The sequence below is a fragment of the Thamnophis sirtalis genome, unplaced genomic scaffold (assembly GCF_051295495.1).
Source record: "Thamnophis sirtalis isolate CommonGarterSnake01/CBP01778 unplaced genomic scaffold, rThaSir2_p1.2 scaffold_1, whole genome shotgun sequence".
NCBI lineage: Eukaryota > Metazoa > Chordata > Lepidosauria > Squamata > Natricidae > Thamnophis > Thamnophis sirtalis.
The window spans coordinates 80631537-80650414 of NW_028261381.1; the positions used below are offsets into that span (position 1 = coordinate 80631537).

At 39.8% G+C, this 18878-nt stretch overlaps 1 protein-coding gene across 9 annotated transcripts in view; it reads left to right on the top strand.

Moving 5' to 3' along the window:
* Nucleotides 1-2854: 2854 nt before the first annotated feature.
* PLEKHA7 (pleckstrin homology domain containing A7) overlaps nucleotides 2855-18878 on the top strand; it is a 130453-nt gene continuing 114429 nt past the window's right edge. For 2 of the 9 annotated variants that reach the window (XM_087717362.1, XM_087717365.1), the window contains exons 1-3: nucleotides 2869-3389; nucleotides 3573-3649; nucleotides 3985-4042. In XM_087717362.1, the coding sequence (XP_087573488.1) occupies nucleotides 3301-3389; nucleotides 3573-3649; nucleotides 3985-4042 (224 nt within the window). In that variant the 5' untranslated portion in view covers nucleotides 2869-3300. Of the gene's footprint in view, nucleotides 3390-3572; nucleotides 3650-3984; nucleotides 4043-18878 lie in introns of all 9 variants that reach the window. The other 7 variants (XM_087717405.1, XM_087717370.1, XM_087717389.1 and 4 more) reach the window with 7 other exon arrangements.

Consider the following 18878-nt stretch of genomic DNA (forward strand, 5'->3'; position numbering starts at 1 on the left):
AGTAAAGTATTGACTCTTGGTGACTACTTGGGCTACTTCCTGTATTCTAGCTTTTTTGGCAAGATTTTTGGAAGTAGTTGCCACTGTCTTCTTCCTACAACAGAGAGAGAATGATTGCCAAAGGCCATCCAGATGGCAGAACTAGCATCCTCAGTGCCTTAACCACTACACCAAAATGCCTCTCGGATATACTTTGTCAATATGTATTTTTACTGGATAGAGCCAGTATTATATGAAAAAGGTTTCCCTATCATGCATTTGAGCCAAACTTCTACAAGCATACAAAAAGGTGGGTTTTTTTGGAAGTTACAGACATATTTAGAGCACCATATCCCATGTTAATATGGTGATATAAAAATATGACCTTGTTGTTTCATGTATTTTGTCCAGTAATTATCCTGTTTTTCCCCTCTGTGTTACCATTGTTTTAAAATAGCTAATTTTCTGCATTTCTTCCCATCGGTTGACTGTATTCAGTTGTTCAGTTATTCCCAGAGAGTTTGACAGGGCTTATTCCTTAATACCTAGATTGAGTGTGCTTGAAATTTCCGGGCTGAAAACCAAGCAAGGTTTGCAGCACTGTGCATACATAGCATTATAATTATATAGTATTACATAGTACATACATAGCACATACATAGAATTGTAATTTTCTATTTGTATTTAAATATCTTACTAATAACAACTTTATCTGGTCCCTTTAAACTGTGGTTCATAATCGAAAGAAACAGGGAAAGGAAAACTGCACAGAGGTGAGGAAAATAAAAGGGATTTAAAAAGGGAATTGTAAAAAAAAAGGTTTGAAGACACAATTGGGATCAAGTGGGATATGAGCAGCATATAAATTTGATGAATACATTTGATGAATAAAAATAAATGAATATGTATACACAAAAGTATTTTGAGAATTGGCTCGATTCATAAGGGCAAAAATTAGCAATAATTTCATTTAATTTTATCTTTAGTTAAGTGAGTAATGAAACTAAGCAAGGAAAGTTCATAAGAAGTGGAAAAAATAGAAGGATTGACAGATAAAGTTTAGGGAAATCAACAGAATGGATTGTTTTAAAGGGAAAGGCAAAAATCTACAGGAGTGGAAAGCATTCTGTGGATTTAAAATATTGTCTGAATTTTAAAATTCAAACATAGTTTATATATTCCAGGAAGTAAACTGAAGTTACCCTTATTCAAAATGGATTTTTTTAAAAAAAAAATGTATCCATTTGAATAGAAAAAGTAAGGTATCTTTATACAAGACTTTAATATTTGAAGGATTATCTATAATGGTAAAATTATATCCACAAAAATATAGAGAACCAATTAATTGAACCTAGCCACCAGGTTAAAAACTGGGAGACCATGAGTTCTAGTCCTGCCTTAGATATGAAAGCTGATGATATGACTTTAGGCCAGTCATTCTCTCTCAGATGCAACAATAACAAGGTTGTGGAAAAAGTAGGAGGAAGGAGTATTAGGCGTGTTTGCTTTCTTGAGATATTTATATAAATAAAATAAGGCGGGATATAAAATAAATAAATGAATAAATAAATGAATAAATGATCTATATATGGTGGATAAAGAGTTTATCTTCTAAAGGAATATATTCGTTGCAAAAATTACTGAATTGCCAATCATAAGAAATCTATGGGATATTGCATGTTGCTTGTACTCTAATTTTATCAATTGTCTTTCTTCTCTTTTTAAACATTAAGCAATTTAAATTTCAAATTGCCTTTTTGGAACAAAGATAACACAGGAAGTGAAGAGTCTTCTTGAGTCATATTCTAAAGTAACATTCTTAATTACTAATGAATGTATGCTAAGCATATCTTAAAGGCTATGATATACATCAAAATTCTATCTGATAAAATGTATTCTTTGTCTCATGTTTCTGGTAATTTGTATAGTACTTCAAGTCTGCAGGCAAGATGATAATTCAACTTTCCTATATTTTAAGAAAGAAAGAAACCAAGTTATATTCTTAATGTAATTTCTCCCCATCTAATTTTGGGGTTTTCCCCTTATATTTTTATTTATACATTTTCATCAAGAACAGAAGCAGCAAAAGAAAAATAATTTATAGTGAGAAAGAACAAGTCACTGTCAAGAGAGAGGTTTGTGTAGATCTGGGTCAACTTATATTAAACAAACAAGTCTTGTTGTCTCTGTTAGGAATTCATGCTTGACAGGTTGGAACAGAAGTCCACTGAAATATTTGAAGGGCCAGAAAAACCTACAGTACTTGGTAACTTTTGCCACTTGGTCCACGCAGGCAATGGGGGCATATATTATTCTGAGTCTGAATTTCAAATTTTAAAATTTTGCATGCTCAGCAGGTTTACAGTATAAAATTTAGGGCCATATTTCCCTCTTGGAAAGATCAGGTGAAGTTAAAACAGAAATCTTTATGTAAGATACAGTCACGTTTGGCTCAAATAAGCTGACTCTTATGGTCAAGTGTTTTACAGCAGAGGAAGAAGCGACTCAAGAAAAGGAATATAGGCTTTCTTCTCTCAAAACGTATCTGTTTTGATTATCCAATTTAGGCAGTTACCTGGCTTTGCATGATATAAAATCTAAAGCCCATGTAAGATATGGTTCAGCAAACCGAGAGAGCCCTGGGGCTGGCTTTGTTATTCGAAGCACGGCAAGTATGAATCTTTCCTTTCTTTTAAATAATGCGACTTGTGTGGAATTTCGAGCCGGCATACTTTCACACACAATTTAGTGTTGCTGCCCGGTAGGTAGAAAGTAAAAAGACAGCTGAGGTAGAGACTCCAAGCCGAAAGGGACGACAACCATGAAACCCCGGGGCTTTTAAGCGTTTGGTTTCTTAGAAAAGTTTTCCGGGAAAGGAAACTTTTCCCCCCACGCTGAGTTATACGGAGCCCCGACTTCACACCGGAGCCTCAAAACTTTGAAGATGAAGGAACACAACAAAGGGGGAGGGGCGTAGAACCTGTTGCCCGGATCGCTACGGGAGACCGAACGCCCTGCGCCTGCAGCAGCTGCCGACTTGCCTGCTGCCTTGCCTTGCAACACGGGCAATGAACCGTCCGTCCGGGGAAAGCTGCTTGTCCTCCCCTCCTCCCACACACACGCCCAAGGGCAGAGGGCGGCCAAACACGTCGCGCGGATTTTCGGGGCGTGTGTGTGTGTGTGCTTGCGCCTCCTGCTAACCGCTGCCCGGTGGCGCTGCTGAGCGGCCCAGGGGCACCGGGTAGCCCGCCTGGCCTGGCCTGCCCTCCCGTTCCCCCGCAGACGTCCCCCTTTCTCTGGCGGGCAGGGCGCGCGGCGAACATGGCGGCGGCCAAGGCGGTGGGGCGGGACACTCTACCTGAGCACTGGTCCTATGGCGTCTGCAGGGACGGCCGGGTCTTCTTCGTCGAGTAAGACACCGGGCGGGAAAAGAAAAGAAAAAAAACCCCAAGGGGCGAAGGCGGGGTTGTCTCTTCAGCGCGCCCCTTTCCCTTTTTCTCCCCCCCCCCCCGGTCCCCGCTTTCCTTCCCCGCCGACTTCTCTTTCCGCGGGCTGGACTAACAGGTGCATGTTTGCCGCTTCTCCCTCTTTAGCGACCTGACCCGCGCAACTACTTGGCTGCATCCTCGCACCGGGGAGCCCGTCAACTCAGGCCACATGATCCGCTCAGGTGGGTGCCCTATGCCCGGGTTCCTCACGGAGAAAGAGCCGGCGAGGAGACGCTTCGGGGGTGGGGGTGGGAGTGGGTGGAGGAGGGGACCCTCCCCCCCACGCGTGTTTCTCCCCCTGGCGCGCCCCACGCTGGGTGTTTGTGTTTGCCTTTCTCTCCCCTTTTCCCTCTGGGGAAGGAGTGCGGGGGAGGATAACTACCTTTGTGTGGCTGGGAATTATGCTCGCCTGTCTCCAGGGCACAAACATCTCACTTCCCTCCTCTTGGCCACTTTCTTTCCCGGCTCTCTTCCCCCCCCCCCTTCCCCGGTCTTTCTCCTTTCTTTTTTCTTGTAGATCTGCCCCGTGGCTGGGAGGAGGGATTCTCGGAAGAGGGAGCCAGCTATTTCATTGAGTGAGTATTTCTCACTTTCGAGGCGTTTCGTTTTCACCCGGGACTAAAGCCGAAAGTCGTAGGAACTAAAAAAACAAAACAAAAAAGGACGATTTGTTGCTACCGTTTGTTCGGTTTCCAGACATCTGGCTTTCGTTCAATTGTCTCCACGTCACGGGGGAGGGGGGGGAAGGTCCCTGTGTGACCGAAGTGAAAGAAATACTGCTTTTGTTAATGTATAAGAGAGCGTGGGTTCTGGCACTTCTGTTTGGGATGCCTTTTGTTTTGTTTTGTTTTTAATCTTAGCACCTCAGGTGTGCGTGTCCGTTCATTCGAAACTTCCTTTGTGTTCTCCCGACACCACACGCAACAGGTTTCACCTGTGTGGTTGTTTATATTGCTTCCAGGTTTCTGGCTGTTGAAGTGACTTGTGGACTAAATGTCAGCTATACCTGGCCAAATAACTTAGTAATGGAACCTGTTGCCTATGATTGAGTTGAATGAAGTGTTTCAGGGACCTTGGCAGAAGGCAGGGTCTTCCAACATGTGGATTGTCCCTTTTAAAGAGGTTTAGAGCAATTAAAGGTAGAAGCTATTAAATAATAAAAGGCCAGTCTGATATAGTGCAGGATGCTTGCTGAAGATATGAGAGGGGATTACAACAAAACTCAATGACAGCAGAACAATGAAAACATTGAGGAAAAAACATAATGAAATACAAGCAGTAGCTTGTTTAAGAAAAAAACAAAGAGATTTAACAATTTTGTAGCTTCTCTATTGCAGAAAGGGAAGCAGTTATTTTCCTGGAAAATAATAATTTACAAGGCATGTTGTCTTCATATTTATAACTGTTCAGTCATTTCAATTTCTGAATAAAGCAAAAATGTTACTGTTTCCTCTACTCATTCTGCTGATAGATAGAGCTGACTATCTGAAACTGTTTTGCTTTCTGATTTCCTTGTGGCACTCCAACCAACTTCCTTGTGGTGCTGCAATTAAAAGTTCTTGGTTTTCCTAGTGATGGAGACAAGGCTTGATTTTTTTATGGTACTAGTCTAAAAAAGTTGAGTGAGTAATACATTGTCTGTGTCATGTCATTCTTTCTGTCATAAAATAAGTATTCTTCCCATGATTTTATTTTTAGATGGAAGTCATTTTGCAAAACTTGAATTCATGTTGACAGATATATGTGCAGGATTATTTTTTGCATCTATTCAGTACATGATACTGTTTTAAAATTATTGAATTCTCATGAGCTATACTGGGCTACCTTATGAATAAACTGATGCCTATGAAGGCTGTTTCAATTGGAAAACAATAGGTGTTGGAGGTGATTGACATTGATTTTAGAAATTGTATTATGTGGATTTAAAAAAAAGATTTGAAATGTATTTGTCGTGATGGCTTGCTGATATTCATAAATTAGCTTGCTGGTTCAGAATACAGCATAAGTAGAAACTCGGGGGTTGTAAATGATTGGCATACTTGACTTGAGAAGCTCTATTTGTCGCTTTGTCTTGCTGCTGTTCATAAATTAGCAGGACTTTCCATTTAGCAAGTATTGTAGATTCACCTTTTGCAACTGTTTTTATATTAAGGTTACATGTATAGTTATTTTGAGTGTTTATTTTGACTTCAGAAATTTCATCCTTTTTATGTTTAGTTTTCTTTCACATTGTGTATAGAGTTTTTGTGTAAAGATTTTTCTTTCCCATTTTTTTTTTACCTAGCCTATAGAGAATTAGTTTTTAGCCAGTATAATTTGTTTTAAGGGAAGTTTAGCCGAGATTTGCCTGGCAGGGATGTAAGTGAAGGAAAGTGGAGATGGTTTTAGATAAAATTGTTGAAAGTGTATTGGAGGAACTGAAAAGATCTTTAGGATGGACAAAGTATATCAAAAGAATTATAAATGAGAGAAGAGGTCTCAAGTAAGATTTGGACTCAGTCTTGACTGGGGAAATACAAGGTACTCTCAGAATCCTAAGATTGTGGTGGGGTTGAAAGGTTAATGAAGTATTTATACATTTCAAGGGAGGCATTTATAATATGAAAATATTTATTTGATTGTGTTTCTGACTTTTCTTGGATTGCTGTGAGCTGCGTATAGAGCTAGGCTTGGCCTACAGAGGTTCCTGATACAGAGCAATCATGTGAACTGTCAGAGCCATAAAGAGATTGGGGGATGACTAATCAATGTTGGATGCTAAAGTTGTTACAGTGGGATCTCATATTGGTATTCTGTTGGGAGAGAAAAATATGGTGATAGTTACTGAATAGGCTGTTAAACAGAATAGGGATGATAGAACACATTTCTTGCTCTAAACCACTTGCCTCTATCCTGAATCTAGATCCGGGTTAGTCATCTTTTTATACCTACTGCCCACTTTTGTATCTCCTTTGGTAGTAAAATTTTCTAACTGCCCATCGGTTCCACAGTAATGGTGATTTATAAAGTAGGGAAGTAACTTTACTATAAAATTTATAAAGCAGAGTTACAGCAAACCCCTACCGCCCACCATGAAAGCTGGAACGCCCACTAGTGGGCGGTAGGGACCAGGTTGACTACTGATCTAGATGGCTGAATTGTCAGGCATCTGTGGTTTCTGGCTGCAGTTGGTAATTAGACAAACGTGGAGTGCATTACTGATAGATGTGATGTGCTCTGCAAGAGGTGGTGGCTTAGCCCTCTCTTGAAGAAGCCATCTCTCAATCCAATTGTATTTTTCCAACCTTTTGTTTTGGGCAAGATTGTTGAGAAGATGATGGGAAATCAGCTACAGAGAATCCCAGAAGAAATAGATTATCTTGATTCTTTCAATCAGGTTCAGATATGCTGATAACTGTCATTGGGACCTGGAATGAATGAATGTGACTCCCCTGATCCTATTAAACTGTCAGTGCCATTGATACTATTAACTGCCTGCAAGAATGGGAAGGAAGGCAGTTTTATGGTGATTCCTGCCTGAGTGAGTTGTTTCATATAGGAGAGGAAGCACAGCTGTAGTTTTGGGTGATGAGTACTCAAACACTTGTTGCCACAAAGTGGGGTGTGGCAAAGCTTCGTCTTCCCTCCCATGCTATTCAGCATCACTGTGAAACTACTGTGAAATGTCATCTTATCTATTTGGAATATGTCTCATCAATATGTTGAGTGATGACAGTCAACTTTACACCAATACCTTGATCTAAGCTGTAGATGTTGTAAAATACTAGAATCAGTGCCTGGAGGCTGAAAGACATTAGATGGGAAGACGTAAGCTCAGGTTAACCTTGCTAAGGTTGTACATTAATAAGCACCCAAGAATGTTAGTCACAGCCAGATGGGCTTTTGCCTAGCTGCATCTAATGCACCAAATAGCTCTACTTGGACTAAGATGTTTCAAAACAATGACCCTTGCACTGATCACTATGTGACTGGACTACTGCAATGCATTCTTCATGGGGCTGCCTTTGAAGACAACTTTGGAGCTGCAGCTTGTGTAAAATGAAATGGTTAGACTCTTTGCTAGAGAAACCCATGACAGCAGCACATGTATTTTAAAGCCATTGTACTAGCTGCCAGTAAGTTTCAAGGCTCAAAGGAAAGTGCTGCTTATTATAAGGCCTTGTAAAATGTATATCACAAGGATCTATGAAGAAACAATTTCCTAAACATGGTTTTGCCCCAACTAACCAAAATGGTAACTAAAAGAAGGCCTCTCCTCTGGAGGTAAAACAGAATGTCTCCTATGGGGCCTTTTTGGCCAAAAAACAAGTAAATGCTAGTTTTCAGAAAAAAACCCAAAATGCATTCATATGATTGCAGGGGGGGGGGGGACGACAGCAGTTAGAAATTTGGAACTGGGTCATAAGTACTTTTGGGGGGGGTTATAAGTTTGAATAGTTGCTAAGCAATCAGTCCTAAGTTGAGGACTACTTGTACTGCCCCTGGACATACAGTAAGGTTGCCCAGATTCTTTTTAACATTTAGAAATGCCGTGAAGATTATTTAATTTCAGCTGACTTTTGGCCCAAAATGAGACTATGGGGGCTTATCATTTATTAGTCACCATTTATTAATTATTAGTCACTTAATGATTTGTTATGTGTTTCATTGGATTTTTAAATATTTTTTTCTCATTTTGCCACAGAATACCCAGAATTGTAAGCTTAGTAACGTGAAAAATTGTGAAACACACCAAAAAATAATTTCTAGTCATTGTAATGTCATACTGAGTCATATTTAGTATACACTTATTTTACACCATATATTTTGATTCTAGTTTATGATTTATTGGAAATGGTGAATTGTTAAATTAGTCATCTGGACAAATCATATTTTAATAATGACTTAACATAGTGCTGGAACTCAGCCAATAGCTCAACTATCTTTTACATTTGCAAAAGCATTCATCGCAGGTTAATAGTAATTTACAATCATACGGATACAATATATTACATTTGCAAAAGCATTCATCGCAGGTTAATAGTAATTTACAATCATACGGATACAATATATTTTTGTCTTTGTCTAAATATTTAGACATGAAGGCTGAAATTCTGGAAGTTGGGACTACTTTATTTTTATATTTTATTAAAATAATCACTTGGCTGTTGAAGCAACCAGGAATTGTCAATATTGCTAGTGATGTATGGCTGTTTTGTTTTGCTTCATTTGTGGATGTGAATGAATATTTTACAGTATCCTTCCCCTGCCACACCCACCAAGCCATGCCCACCAAGCCACGCCACACCCACCAAGCCACGCCGACAGAACCAGTATTTTTTTTTTTAATCCCACCACTGTCAGAGACGGCCATCCCACAGATCCTGAACCATATCAGACTTCAAAGCACTTTCACAATATTTTGAACTCTATTTGGTATCCAGTGCAGCTCTTGAAGTGTTATCTGGGTGTCACAAGGATGTTCATTACTACTAGATCTGTTGCAGAAAAGTGAACATAATTGATTAAACATAGCAGCATAATTCCACTCCCTCCATTCAGTTCTCTCCTGAAAATTAACAGGGAAGAAGTTGTCATTTCATTGACAGGCAGACTGGGTAGGTTATGATACTATACAGGTATTTCATGCCTATTTTCCATTGCAGAATACATTCACCTGTTTCACTCTCAATATAAATTAAAAATCTTATACACTCTTCCCCCAAGGCCAGTGAATCCTAACTTTTGTACATCTAGACTTATATTGCTCTCTGCATGTTTAGAGTTAATTACTCTTCATGTAATTATCAACATTACTGTATACTGTGTATATTGAGATTTTTTTTTGTTTAGGTGATGAAAACGTTTATAATTATTCTTGGCTATTGCATCATACATAGCTTTAAATAAAAAAAAATCAGTCCTTCACAGTGGAATATGGGAAAGTGAAGGAAGAAGTGCCTGCAGGATTTTCTTTCAATATCAGAAACCTCTCTGTCCCCCAGAGGAAATCTTATGACCGTGAGAGATTTACATTATGGCCACTCCCAAAGTCTTAATAAGAAGGACAAACTCTTTGCGGCTTGCGAGAGCAAAATATAAGATAATGCTTTAAGAGCTTTCTGCATTTTTCCAAGCACATTAAAAATTGATAAAACGTATTTTGATTGTTTTTTAAAAAAGGTAAAAGGTAAAGATTTCCCTTGTCTAGTCATGTCTGACTCAGGAATGGGGGTGGGGGTGGTTGCTCATCTCCATTTCCTAGCCAAGGGAGCCAGCATTGTGTGAAGAGTCTTCTGTAGTCACATGGCTGGTATCACTATATCTCGAGGTGCATGAACAGTGTTACCTTCCCCCCCCCCAAACTGTTACCTCCCCCCCCCTATTTATATACTTGATTTTGCATACTTTCAAATTGCTAAGTTGGCAGGAGATGGGGCAGGAACGGGAACTCACCCTGTCATTCAATAGTTGGGTCTCAAACTGCCAACCTTTTGTTCAACAAGCCCAGCATCTTAACCCCTAGACCACCGCATCCCATGATTGTTTACCATCTATTTATAGCTTTTCAAATGTTTTGGAAACTTGCAGCTGCAAATTAATTAAAATATCCATGCATTGGGGATATAAAGGCTTGAGTATGTGCTGCCATAACACAAAACAAACAAACAAAAATTCAACTTTTTCCACATGATAAAAATAAATAGATCCTAATAAATAGATCTGAAATTCTGTGATTTCTGGCTGAAGGCATTATCACCAATGTTTTAAAGTGTTTTTAAAAGTGTTTTAAAAAATAAGAAATATTATATATCAATTTTTCTCTATTCAAGAAGACAAGAAAGGATTCTGTGGTTAATAATAATGAAAGCCAGGAAACCAAACAGTCGAATTTGATTCTCTTTATGTTAAGAAAGACCTCAAAGGGTAATTGCTTTTCATATTTAATTCACACCATAGATAATCTTCCAGGATAATCAAAACCAGGCTTGCAAACACTTCCTAAGAATCAGCACGTTAGCGATCAAGGGATAGCCAGTCAAACCTCCTTAGTACAGTAGAGATGTTTCAACAGAAGCCACAACTTTGCTACTCTGGTGCAATTTTGTATGCTGAGTCATTAATGGTTTTGGTTAATGAATATCTCTAAACCTCCTTCGTCTACTTTCACCAGTTAGGAACAACAAGAGATTAGCACACACATTGGACTTTTCTCCTCCAGTGACTCTGTTTATGTCCTCAGGCTGCACAAACTGAAAAGTAGCCATCAGTAAAAAAAAAAGGCACAAATCCCAATACGTCACATGATGCTGCCATGACAACATGAGTTTGACACCCCTATATTAAATGGTCTCTGTTACCCTACCTTCTTTTTTTAATCGTGTACACCCTGAAATGTGAATCTGCTTTTGTCCAACATAGTTTTTGATTTATTATAGTTCAGAAGGTTGTTTACATTCTGCAATGTTATTCTGGTTATAAAGCTAGACTCTACCTAAGCTATTCTTCTTTCTCTATATTTATATATGGTTCATAGTTTGCAAACCTCTCACCCCTCCAAAGCATAATAATGATCAGTGCATACTAATAATTACATAATTTTGCCAGTGCAGAATAAAATCTGGCTTTTCCAAGACAGTTAATTGGTATGATAAATGGTATGGTAAATAAATATTAATCATTTTAAAATGGAATGTACTGCCATGTTTCTCTGAAAAATAGGACGGTCTTATATTTCTTTTGGCTCCAAAAGATACATTAGGGCCTATTTTCGAGGAAACATGGTATCAGGGTTATGGTGAGGGGCTGGCCCCCGCCTCCTGGGCACCCCATCCTTGCTACATGCACAAGAAGCAGCAAGCATGCAAGGACCAATGGTGTCTCGTAGCAGCCACAGTCCACCAGCCCCTTGTTTGGAGCACTCTTGGGCTGCGCATCCCACACAATCTGAATGCTGTGACTGCCACTCCGGTTTTCCAAGCAGCAAGCAGAGGCAAAGGTGCGGTGGGAAGAATGCAATTTGGTTTGCTGGACATGCCACATGACTACATACCCCGTCATGGCCATGGGCAAGCAAAGACAGACAGGCTGGATTAGGCGGGTGGCTTTGTGTGCATCTGGCGGGCTGGATTGTGTGCCTTCTCCCCGCACCTCTGCTTTGCAGTACTCGGACTCAACTGCACTATATGGGCTGCACAGCTCCAGAGTGTGCCACACCTTCCCTCTCCACCCCACTGTCTGTCTATGCCTGCACTGGGGCAGGTGGCCATGCAGTGGGTCTGGTGGGCCAGATGGTGTGCCTCCCCTCAGCGCCTCTGCCTCCTGCTGCTTGAAGGGCCAGCCCAGCAGTTGCAGTGCTTGGACTCACTTGCACTGCGCAAGCTGTGCAACCCCAGAGTGCTGCTCAAGAGGCTGGCAGGCTGCGGCTGTTGCCCGACATTGTCGGCTCCCACATGCTCACCACCTCCTGTGCTGGCCATACCCCTCTTTCCCCCTGAGGGCTGATGACGTTAACTTGGTCTTATTTTGGGGGTAGGGCTTATATTACAAGCATTCTGAAAAATAATGCCAAGTCTTATTTTCTGGTTGGGTCTTATTTTCAGAGAAACAGTATATTTCTCATTGGTCAAATGCCTATTTTCTTCATTTAGGAAGGGTATTTCCCTTTTCAGTTGGATTTGTAGAGTAGGAAAATATTAAATATGGCAAAAAGTTTAATTTTATGTAGTGAGCCACTCTCACTTTTGTTCATTTTATCTGTTTATGTTTTGCATTTTTGGAACTTTGTTTTTATATTTGCTCATTTATCTAAACATTATAATAAATTCAGATTTGAGTTTTTGCTTATGATGCAATGTTTATTATTCTGCAGACATTTTGGCGTTTTTCCCTTCAGTAAAATTTAAACATTAAAACTATTCAAAATATTGTATTATAAATTGTAATTTAATTACACTAAGCGTATTATAGAATTGGTAATACCCCATAGAATCAAACAGTAGTTTATTGAAGATTATTTTAGAGTGTTATATAGTTGTAGGGTATTTTTGATACAAGTACTAATTTGGCAACATAATTTTCCAGTGGACGTGGTTAATCAACAAAAAAGGGTCAATATGATTTGTTCCATATCAATTCATTAACTAATATAATACTATAAAGATTTGGGATAGATAAAGATTGATATGATAAAAAATAAAAATATATGCAGTTTCAATTTATGAGGAAATTATTCTTCATTACTCAGATATTCCAAATCTGCTATACAGATTCTGCTATATATTACTGAGTTACCAAATATTGCCATAATATTGGCAAATGTCATGGTTTTTGCATTCACATGCCCTTTAGAAATACCAAATTGTTTTCCGTACTGTTTTCTATTTTTACACATTTTTACATTTATTTTTATTTTTACTAGCCTAGCTAGTGTAGTGTTTTTTTTAAAACAGATAGATTAGCAGATAGATTTAAAGAGATTTTGATATCAGTAGAAATGCAGGAGCATGTTTTATCCCTAAATAATGCACTATTTTAAGAGGATATTTCAAGTTTCCTAGATGTTACTTTATTTGCTAAATAGAAATAAATAGATTAGTGTGCTTGCTGCTCAGGAATTATAAACCTGGATTTAGCAAAAATATTTAAAATTCCTGGCTTCCTTAAGGATTCCTAAAAGAGTGTGATAAGCTACTTGAGCAACCAAAACAAAAACCATCAGCCTCTACTAAACTTTCAGTCCATTGAGGTCATCATTATATTTATCCTTCTGTACTTTTTGGTTGTTGTTTTTTAGAGCTCTATTGAAACCACAAATGTTGCCAGTAATGTCACAACTAGCTTATTAAGAAGTGAATGATTGACTTGGAAATGTTTACATTCCAGTTTATAATTCTTTTCTCTTTCCCATTTTTGGTCTTCGGTGGTATTTTTTCAGCATTAATTATATTAGATATTCCTAATTATGTTTACAAATTTTGTTCATAATGCTTCTGTCAAATGCTATTATTATCTGAATTGTTTTAATATTACAAAAATCGTCCTGTATTGCACATCATTATAACTAGGCCAGTGATGGCGAACCTATGACACGCGTGTCAGTGCTGACACGTGTAGCCATTTGGGGTGACACGCACAGGATTTCATGCGATTCATCCTCGGCTCCTGCACGGCCGCCGAGGATGAAAGAATCTGTGCTGGAGGAACGGGGGGGGCGGGACGTGTGATCTCCCCCGCCCACACTCACTTACTGTATCGCCGCCGCCCCTTTCTGAGCGCAGGGGCTGCTGGTAAGGCGTGTGTGCCGTGCGCACACACGTCATCAGCGCGGCGAGGGAGGACCCGCAGGAGAGGAGCACGGGAACAGTGCGCGCCTCTCTCCAGTCAGGCTGGCACAGAGAGTCTACTCCTGGGACTGTCGGTTATGACCGCACCACAGCAGGGAACAGCGTAGTGCCAACGGGAACTGTGAGCGCCATTATACATTTTTGTAGTTTAAACTATAAATTGCGCAAAATTATGTTTTTGTCGAAGTGACACACAACGCGAGTTATGCTCGATTTTTTGCCGATTTTTGACACACCACGCCAAAAAGGTTGCCCATCACTGAACTAGGCCATCCATTGAGAGCTGTTACCTTTACAGTGCTTCTTGCACTTTATGAGATAGCATCTTCTCCATTCCCCAAATTGCCCATCAGCTGCACAGAATCTTAAAATGATATTCTTTAAATATAGCATTGTTGTGTTTTCCTGGGTCAGCTGAAAATCTGAGTGCATCTTATACACCGAATAAAGCATTTTTTTGCCTCTCAAAGCCCCACCCCTTCACCAAAATGGCTGTGCATACCCTTATGGAGGCTTTCAGAGAGCTCCTGGGGACTGGGGAGAAATGAGCAAAAATGGGCCATTTTTGCCCCCCCCCCCCCCAACAGCACTCTATAAGCCTCCATAAGGCTATGCATGCAATTTTTTTTGACAAAAAAGCCTATTTTTGTTAAAAATGGGCCGTTTTTTGCTCATTTTTGCCCCCCTTCCCCCAGGAGCACTTTGCAAGCCCCCCAAGGCTATTCATGCCTTTTTGGGGTGAAAAAAACGGGCCCATTTTCATGAAAAACGGGCCGTTTTTGGGAGGTTGGCAGAGTGCAAAAACTTTTTTTTTCCTTTTGAAAAGCTCTTTAACTGATGATGAGAATTATTTTGATCAAGTGCTGTGCCATCAGAAACACCTATCTATCTACTATATTTCTCTCTATATATATTTCTCTCTCTCTATTCCTCTACCTCAGTGATGGCGAACCTATGACACGCGTGTCAGTGCTGACACGTGTAGCCATTTGGGGTGACACGCACAGGATTTCATGCGATTCATCCTCGGCTCCTGCACGGCCGCCGAGGATGAAAGAATCTGTGCTGGAGGAACGGGGGGGGGGACGTGTGATCTCCCCCGCCCACACTCACTTACTGTATCGCCGCTGCCCCTTTCTGAGCGCAGGGGCTGCTGGTAAGGCGTGCGTGCCGTGCGCACACACGTCATCAGCGCGGCGAGGGAGGACCCGCAGGAGAGGAGCACGGGAACAGTGCGCGCCTCTCTCCAGTCAGGCTGGCACAGAGAGTCTACTCCTGGGACTGTCGGTTATGACCGCACCACAGCAGGGAACAGCGTAGTGCCAACGGGAACTGTGAGCGCCATTATACATTTTTGTAGTTTAAACTATAAATTGCGCAAAATTATGTTTTTGTCGAAGTGACACACAACGCGAGTTATGCTCGATTTTTTGCCGATTTTTGACACACCACGCCAAAAAGGTTGCCCATCACTGCTCTACCTACATACCCACTCACTCTCTCTCTCTCCCTACCTACCTACTGTATTTCTCTCTCTCTCCCCCCCTTTATCTACCTACCTACCTACCTAACTACTCACTCTCTTTTCTTACCTATCTACTGTATTTCTCTGTCTCTCTATTTCTCTCTCTCTATCCCTCTACCAACCTACCTACACATGCTCTCTCTCCCTACCTACCTACTGTATTTCTCTCTCTCTCTATTTCTTTCTCTCTTCTATCTTTATCTACCTACCTACTCTCTCTCTCTCCATACCTATCTACTGTATTTCTCTCTCTCTCTATTTCTCTCTATCCCTTTACCTACCAACCTACCTACTCTCGCTCTTCCTACCTACCTACTGTATTTCTCTATCTCTCTACCTACCTACCTACCTACCTACCTACCTACCTACCTACCTACCTACCTACCTACCTACTTTTTTAAAAAATTGCCTTATACTCCAAAATATTCGGTACATAAAAACTAAATATAGCAGTGCCTGTTTTCTGTATCTGCTGGATTCATATTAATCGAAGAAAATTTTACTGTAATAGATTTATAGTATCAATTACTTGTCTTAGTTATGTAGATCAGCGAGATATAAACAGTATTTTGACCCACATTGTTTTGGCTTTGGATATGGCTAAGGTAATAGGAGAAAAACTCAAAGTATATTAAAGTATCCTTATTGTTCTGTTTTATAATCTGAAGTGTTTGCCAAATATTTTGTGCCTGAAATAAAGAATCCAGATTCCTCAAATTAAGTGATCCTAACAGGTTTGGGTACTTCAGCTGAATAACTTGGATGCCTACTTTTAACAACATTCTTGTCAGTTTTGGCATGACTCAGTGTGAAAATATGTTTTCCTCTGCTGGAGACACTTTTTGCTTTGTTATATTATGTGAACTTGATACATTTTTGTCCCACAATCCATGAATTTTCCTGATTTTCAGGTAATATCCAGGTAACCTATTGCTTATATCATTCTTCTAAACATCAAATTAAGTTTTAAATATGCAAATAAATGTAATGAAATTCAAAGATTTAACATAAAATAAACAAAATGTTAAAATAAAATTAATTTGTAAAAATTACCTATTTATCTATATCTATATATCTATATATCTATAGCCATAGCCATATCTATAGCTATAGATATAGCTATCTAAATATTTTGTAGGTTCAAATAATTTTGAAACTTAATGAATTTGCTTATAATGCAGGGGTGGGTTGCTGCCAGCATTGCTGCTAGTTCGCTTTGTGTGCCCTTTGCATTTCACACTCACTTTGCTCACGTGCACGTGCACAGTTGACTACAAATTGTTCTCACATGCGCAGAACATGAAAAAATGATTTTTAAAAAGGCTGGCAGCGGCGACCGGGGAACTGGTTTGGGGGCATGGCCAGCCTTCCGTTCCTACCGGTTCAACAACCCAGTCCCAATTTCCACTAGCGGTTCACCTGAACTGGTGTGAACCGGTAGCAGCCCATCTCTGTTACAATGGCATTTTTCCCCCCAGAATTTTTTTTATTTTTTATTCTCTTACATAGCATTTTAAGTATACATTCACATAGTTGTTATTCTTCTATATATTTATCATTCTTATACATTTATTATTTCATTTAATAGGTTACAATATACAATTTGGGTTGCTTTATTTAGCATTCCTTCTTCCTGTTGTAACACCACCTCATTTTCCTTTTCTTTTCCCCCTCCTCCCTTCTCTACTTTCTTCCTTCTTCCTCTCCTTCCTTTTCCTTCTTCCCTTGCCTTTCTCCCGCTCCTCCTCTTCCTCTTTCCCTTCCTACCCTCTCTCCTTCTCTTCCTCTCCCTTCCATCCTCCTCTCCTTGCCTCTTTCTTCTAACCCTAACCCTACTGGTTCAACGACCCAGTCCCAATTTCCACTAGCGGTTCACCTGAACTGGTGTGAACCGGTAGCAGCTCACCTCTGTTACAATGGCATTTTAATTCATTATTACTAAATAAAATAACAGAATAAATGGAAGGCTTTTATTTCTTACAAAAAAACGACTGAAATATTTGTTTTTTTAGTATTGCATTCAGTAAAGAGTAAATCCACAGTGCAATTTCTGTGGGTAGTCTCTCTTTTGCCTTAATATCCTCCATCTCCGTGCATAGCATAGAAGGATTGGAGAGGGATTTCAAGAGAGTAAGTTATTTGCTCTTCTACACATTGAGAGCACTGCAGTCACCCCTACAGTGGAAAGACCATCCCTTTCTCTTAAAAAGGGCAGGCATAGGACAATGTGTACTCATTATAATGTCAATCATGGGGCTGAGGGATGTTGCAAAGGTCATAAATGGGCTGTAAAGCTATTTTTTCAGCACCTCTGTAACTTTGAATGGTTGCTGAACAAAAGGTTGGTAAGTGAGGACTACCCGCATGTAATCCTTGTCAACTAAATAACCAACTAAAACAAGCCCAACTGAAATGCGACTTTGAATAAATGTACATACCTGTGTTATTAAAATTTACAAATAAACTTTTGTCTCACTTAATGAGCATGCCTTAGATCGTGGGTGTCAAATCGCGGCCTGCAGGCTGGATGTGTCATGTGCTGGCCACGCCCACCCCCATTTTAGCAAAGGGGGGAAAAGTCACAATACGTCAAGTGACGACAACGTGACACTGCAAATTTGATACCCCTGCCTTAGATAAAACATGAAGAATATACAGTTCAGAGTAACCCATTTAAAATTTTGTCATCCCCACATTACATCCAGATAAGAGTGAGGATTTCTTCATATGGAGCTCATACAGTCATAGTTGGTATCTGTTGGGTAGACCAAATCATCAGTCAGAACACCCAGTCATATAGGCAGGAGCCCAACCAGTCCCTGCTCAGTAGCCTTGGTCTATGTAGCAGCCCACTGTGCCTCTAAAGATGCCAGCCGCAGTGGCTGTCAAGACATCAGAAAATCTGTTGTTCAGGGTCACTAAACCCTGAAGCCCAATAATAGGGAAATAGCTTGTCATCACCTTTTTCTGGGACATTTCCCTAACTTTCCAGTCCAGCTGCTACCCTTTGATTTCCTGGTGACTCCTATCTAGTACTAAAGAGGTTTGATTCTGCTTTTTCACCCTCCAAGATCATGGCTGTGGTGGTTAAAAATGCTGCCACCTGCTTTGTATATTATAAACAGGCACTTAAAAGTGGGATATAAGCTATCTATTTAGTTTCTTTAATTAAGACACTTCTAAAAGTAGTGGGAGAAATTCTAACTGTAAAACATTAAGGTAAATGTTACATTGTGAAGTTATACAAGTGAATTTTATAACAGGAAAAATAACCACTGTATTGGATTAATAATTTATTAATTTGTATTTAACTTTTGTGGAAAATATCTCTTGGGATAGGCACAAAATGTAGCTGGATCCCAAACTGAATTACTGTATGTAGCTTCCATTATATTTTTTACCTAGTGAAGAAGGATCCCTATGGTGCCATATCGGTGGCATTTGAGAGCTATTAAATGCCTTAAACTGCAATAGAAAAACAAAAGCGCTGTCTGTAGCAACAACTATCTGTTTGTAACTATGCAGCTTGGGGAAAATTTGGAAAGAAGTTGGGAAGAAAAG